We start from the raw sequence: 6,356 nt of genomic DNA, 5'->3' as shown, positions 1-6,356 counted from the left end.
TTTTTTTTTTTTTTCATAAAAATCAGAGAAGGGCTCAGGGCAAGATTCTGGATTGAATCTTCAGTACCATAAAAATCAAACAAAAAGCCTTAAATTACTACGTTAACAAAGCTAATGTCAGTTCTATAAGGTAGGTTCCCTTAGTAAAATCTTCTAGTTAAAAAGCAGCTAGCCAAGCCTTCTGTGTAAAAACCTGGACTCTGGAGTCAGTCTATTCCAGGTTTGAATTCTGGAGCAATCCATCATTTCCAAAGCCGCACACTTTTGAGTGAGTCATGATTTACATCTGTAAAATGAAGGTGCTGCTTGTCAACCATTTCTTTTCGGCTCTAGAGCTTTCCTTGCTCTGTTTGTGATCCTGGGAATTTCCCCCTTGCCACTTATTGCTTCACTTTGTTAGTGTAGGTACAGAGGGACAGTGGAAGAGGAAGGGCTTTGTCTTTTTGATTCGTGTGTGCTCTTTGCTGCTTGGTTCTTTAGCAGGCAAGGATTAGTGTACACATTCAGTGATTCTCAACCCCTGAGTAGTTTTAGTAGCAACACTTTCACTGCAGTTTCCCAAGGAATTAGCTACTTTGGCACCTCCCCATGGTGGCTTTTCTTGGTACCTCAAAGCCTGCCTGCTTAGCAAATTCTTTTGGCATGAACTCTCCCACTAGATAACTTGGTCCAGCTTCTGAGAAAGTGACTTTCTAGTGGACTCTCTTGGTGTAAATTTCTCAAACTGCCATGATTGTGCCCTTGCCACAAGATCTAGGTCTGAGCCCTGGTATGAGTGACCATTTTATGGTTGTTGGTTTTTTTTTTTTTAATTCTTTTGATACAGGGTCTTGATGTGCAGTTTGTTCATTTGTTTTATGGTATCAGTGATTGAACTTGGGATCTTGCGCTTGTGAGGCAGGCACTTACACCGCTGAGCTGTATTCTGGCTCTCACTATGCAATTCAGACCTGTAGTGATCCTCTGGTCTCAGCCTCCCCAGCGCTGAGATTATAGGCATGCGCCACCATGCCCAGTTTTGGGACCAGCACGTTGTACCCAGGGCCCCAGAGCCTGCATGGCATGCAGTACCAGGAATCAAACTTGGGTCTTTGCACTTGCCAGGCAGGCGCTTAGATCACCGAGCTATCTCTCCAGCCCACAGTGCCCATTTTAAAAATGTGATTCATTCTTGATGTTCTGTGTCAGCCCTACGAGTAGGGACTACTGCTTCTACCTGCTATCCCTATTTCTGAATAGTTAATCTCCTGTTGTAATTAGTAATGTTTCATATTAAACTTGAATTTTGAAATTATCACGTAGTTTCTGTCTTGTAATTTTTCTTTGATATATAGCAGTACATTTCTACAGAGTATCCTGAGGATTAAACAGGATAATGCATGCAAAGTGTTTAGAATAGTGCTGCCATAGTGTAATGTTTACTCAATGTTTACTGGTGATGTTTATAGAATCATCAGTGCCGCTGCAGCCACTAGCCAGGAGTGACACATTTCTCCTTTTTGTCCATAGGATGTTTCGTCTTAACTCACTTTCTGCATTGGCAGAACTTGCTGTGGGTTCTCGATGGTACCATGGAGTGTCACAGCCTGTCCAGACCAGGAGAAGACTGATGGTGGTGGCCTTCCTGGGAGCATCTGCAGTAACAGCAAGTACTGGTCTCTTGTGGAAGAGGTGAGGGTTATCTGGTCACCTTGTTCCCATATATCTGTCTTTCTTTTTTTCTTTCTTTTCTTCTCTTTTTCTCTTTTATAATGAACTACCTCCCCACCCCTTTTAATTTTTTTTTTTTTTTTTTTTTTTTTTTTAATTTTGAGGCCAGATCTCTTAAAGTTTAGGCATGGTTCAAACTGGGAATCCTCCTATCTTAGCCTTTAAGGGTGCTGGCATTACAGTCATGGGCCACTGTGCCTGGTATTATCAGAAAGGAGTTGATTTCTGTCTTCACTTTGCATCAAAATTTCTTGCCCAAATCACTTAGGATTGATAACATTGGTCTATGAAACATTTCATGCTAAGGTAATAGATAGGAAACAGTTTCACGGTCTGCTTGTCTCTTGCTAAATATTTTTCATAAGGGTATAGAAATGTCAGTAGTCACCTTAGAAAATGAATGTTTTCTGAGGTTTCAAAATCTAGTGAGCATATGAAGTTAACTAATGAACTTTAGTACTCTTGTGTCACCTTATAATTACCTTACAAGTTACTGAAACTTCCCTGTAGAGAAAAGAAAGACAATGATCCAGTCTTCTTTCTTAAAATACTATTTTTCTGACTTCTACTCTTTGGCTTTTATCTTTCACTTGATTCACCCTGTCGTCATCGTTGTCATCATATTCTTCTTCTCCCCTTCCTTTTCCTCCTTCTCCTCATCCTTCCTTTCTCTTCCTCCTCCTCCATTCTTTTTTGAGACAAGGGCTCGCTATACAGTTCAGGCCTACCTTGAACTCAACTTTGTAGCCCAAGCCGGCTTTGAACTCACAATGATCCTCCTGCCTCAACCTCCCAAATGATGAGATTACAAGTGTGGACCACCATGCCCAGCAACCCTGTCTTATTAACATTGCTATAATCATATTTGGCTTCTTCACAAGGACTATATTTTTTCTTTTTAATCAGTTCTATTAAAGAATAATCTCTGTACAGAAAAGTGAACCCATTTCAAATATATAGTTTAACAGCTTTTGAGAAAACTGCAATTGTATAACCACCTGAAGTGTTTAAGGTACAAAGCAAGCTGGGTATGGTGGCACATGCCTATAATTCCAGCACTCGGGAGGCTAAGGTAGAAGGACCAATATGAGTTTGAGGCCAGCCTGAGCTACAGAAAGAAACATTATCTCAAAAACAAAAAAAAAAAAAAAAAAAAAAAAAGAAAGAAAAAGAAAAACAAAAGCATCCCCAACAACTTTACCAACTTATAAACTTCCTAATGCCTCTTCCCAGTCAGTTTCATATTATCTACCATTCTAAGCAACTACTGATCTGTGTTTTAGCACTATAGATTAGTTTTGTGTTTCTGTAACTTAATATAAATGAAATCATAAAAAAGTATCCTCTAAATCTGGCTTCTTTCACTGAATCAGATGTTTTAAAATTTTTCCCATTTGTATCAGAAGTTTGTGTCCTTTTTATAACTGGGTAGTATGCCTTCATATAAGTAGATCACAATTTACTTGTCCATTTTCCAGGTACAGGACCAATGGATTGTTTTGAATTTTTTCTTGTCTCATTAAGAAAACTATTTTGAAATTCATGTCTAAATTTAAAATAAAATTTCTTTCAGTTAAATAATTTGTCATGGAATTGATAGATCATATGGTAAATTTGTGTTGAACCTTATTCAAAATTGCTAGTCTTCCTGTGAATTGGTATACAGTTAAACACTCCTCCCTACAGTGCATTAGACTTCGAACTTGTTCACCAGCCCTCTGATATTGCCATTCTTTCTTATTTTAGCTATCTTAATGAAAAGGGGTTGGCATTTTCCCAATAGTTAGTAATGCTGAGCATCTTTTTCCAAAATTACAAATCGTTTCTGTTTTGTGTGTGTGAAATATCTATTCAAATTATACATTTAAAATTGAATTCTTATTACTGAGTTCTGAGACTTTTTAAAATGAACTTTGGATATAAAACCTTTAGCAGATAGTATTTATCGTAAGTATTTTCTTCCTGTGAATGGCTTGCATTTTCACTTCTCTATTCATAGTATCTTTAAATGAGTAGAAGCTTTTCAATTTTGATGAAGTCTGGTTAACTGGTACTTTCTTGTATGATAAATGCTTTTTTTAAAAAAAGATGCTGTCTAGGAAATCTTTGCCTCACTTCAGATGTGAAGATTTTCTTTTGTTTTCCAAGTTCTGTAGTTTTAGCTTTTCTATTTAGGTCTAACATTGATTTCAAGTTAATTTTTGTGATTAAAGTAAGGTAGAGTTGAGGTTTTGTTTTGTTTGTGGTGTTAAGGATCAAACCCACGGGGCTTATGCAAGTTAGGTGAGGGCTGTACCATTGGCCTATACCCCTCACCCTTTATTTAGTTATTCTAACATTGTTGAAATCCTTTTGCCATTTAATCATCTCTTTTTTTTGGTGGAACCGGGAATTGAACTCAGGCCCTTGAGCTTGACAGGGAAGCACTTATTCCACTAAGTCATCTCCCTGGCCCCTGCCATTTAATCATGTTGATGCCTTTATTAAAAATGAATTGTTAATACATGTATGACCTTGTTTCTTGAGCTGTGTGTTGTGTTCCATTAATCTGTTTCTTTCTTTCTTTCTTTCTTTCTTTCTTTCTTTCTTTCTTTCTTTCTTTTTGTGGTACTGGGGATTGAACTCAAGACCCCGCACTTGCCAGGCAAGCACTTATTCTACTGAGCCATCTCCCTGGCCCATGTATCTTTCTTTAGGTCAGTGTGATATATCTCAATTACTGTTCTTAAAGCTAAATACTTAAATACACTAACTTTTACTGGATTTTGTGAAAGTCTTCTTCCTCTTATTTATTTTGCCATTTTAATCTTATAGGTCCCTATTAATTTTGGAATCAGCCTGTCAATTTTTAGGGGAACCTGCTGGGAATGGAATTGTATGAAGTTTATAGATCAAACTAGGGAGTTATCTGCAGGACTGGCAGTGTCAGAAGTTGTTGAGGTACAGATAACCCACTACTATTATGGTCTACTGGGCTATATTGAATTATTTTGCTGGATTCACATACCTACAATATTTGAATGGCAATGGAATACCCATTTATATGGGGGATATAAATGAAGGACAAAGGTAAACAAAAAAGGGGGATATAAATGAAGGACCATTTTGTAGTGAAAAAAATATATATATATCTGTATATACAAATTAGTTAGGTTAGATATACAGCCACTTTCTCTTAGTTCAATGAGAAGAAAAATTTCTACTAATAGTGTTTAGACAAGATACCATGTCTACATCTTGTACTATGAATAACTACTATGAAAACAATAAGCAAAGTATTAATTATTGTAACTGTCCTACTGACCTGTTTTGAAAGTCTCACTGCTGTTTCTTTCTCAATAAAATTAATTACGCACACCCAAAAAAAAAAAAAGAGAATCATCACCTTAATATTGAGTCTTTTGATTCGTGAAGACTGTATAACATCTTCATGGATTTAGATCTCTCTGAGATAATTCATATACCATATCATCTACTAAAGTGTATAATTCAGTAGTTTTCATATTTTCACAAGATTATAGAACCCTCCTCGTCTAATTCCAGAACATTTTTGTCACTCCTTAAAGAAAACTCGTGCCCAAGTAGCTCCCATTTCCTCATTCATCGCCCATAGGTAATAATTAGTCTTCTTATTTATAGATTTGCTTTTTCTGGACATTTCTTACAAAAATAATTTAATTTATTATTTTTTTTAATGTATGTAGTACAGACTCTACAGGTTCTCACTACATAGATCCACCTGTGGACTCATAGTGATCTGCCTGTGTTCAGCCTCCCAAGTGCTGGGATTATAGGCACACACACACCACCATGCCCAGTCTCAATGGCTGTCTTGGGGCCAGCACAGCATGGCGGGGATCAAACCCTGCTGCTGTACTCTGCCTAAGCATGCACTTTAGTCTGCTGAGCTATCTGGCTGGCCCTTAATTTATGATATTTTTGACTGATTCATTTAGTATAATATTTTTGAATCAGTACTTCATTCCTTCATATGGGCAAATAACATTCCCCAATATCTGTGTGCTACATTTGATTTACCTGTTTATCTGCTGATGGACATTTGTGTTGCTTCTCCTGTTGGCAATTGTGGCAAATGTATAGCAAAATAGTATGAACATTCACATACAAGTTTCAAGTTTTTGGATGGAGTATGTTTTTATTTTTCAGGAATGAAATTGCTGGATCCTATGGTGACTTTGTGTTTGATATTTTGGGAAATTGGCAAATAGTTTTTCATTCCTACTAGCAGAGTTTATGGGGGAGCAGGCACCTTTAAAAGTGGCTGGCTTTAAAAATTGACAGGAAGAGAGAGACACACACACAGACATCTAAACTGATGGACAAAAAGAGGAGGAGCGTGCTGGGGAGATAGCTCAGTGGCCTAAGCACCTGCACAAGGACCCAAGTTTGATCCCTATGCAGCATGCCGTGCTGGCCTTGAAACCAGACGTGGTGGTACGCGCCTGTAATCCCAGCACTGGGGAGGCTGAGACAGGAGGGTCACTGAGTTTGAACTATGTAGTGAGACCCTGTATCAAATAAAAAATAAATTTTTTTCTTTTCAAAGTTTTATTGATAAACATATAGCAATGAGACAGTTTCAAATCAAATCGAAAGTACAGTTTCAACAAATAATACACTGCATA

The 6,356-nt window shown here is 37.4% G+C and overlaps 1 protein-coding gene across 2 annotated transcripts in view; it reads left to right on the top strand.

The window, feature by feature from the left end:
- Micu1 (mitochondrial calcium uptake 1) overlaps window positions 1-6,356 on the top strand; it is a 246,445-nt gene that overhangs the window by 50,069 nt on the left and 190,020 nt on the right. For both annotated transcript variants that reach the window (XM_004623988.2, XM_004623990.2), the window contains exon 2: window positions 1,510-1,671. In XM_004623988.2, coding sequence (XP_004624045.1) covers window positions 1,511-1,671 — 161 coding nt within the window. In that variant the 5' untranslated portion in view covers window position 1,510. The remainder of the gene's footprint in view (window positions 1-1,509; window positions 1,672-6,356) is intronic.

Source organism: Octodon degus, unplaced genomic scaffold (assembly GCF_000260255.1).
Source record: "Octodon degus isolate 3935 unplaced genomic scaffold, OctDeg1.0 scaffold00005, whole genome shotgun sequence".
Classification (NCBI taxonomy): domain Eukaryota; kingdom Metazoa; phylum Chordata; class Mammalia; order Rodentia; family Octodontidae; genus Octodon; species Octodon degus.
Note: the sequence above shows the minus strand (reverse complement) of the source record. Positions and strands in the feature narration are given on the sequence as shown.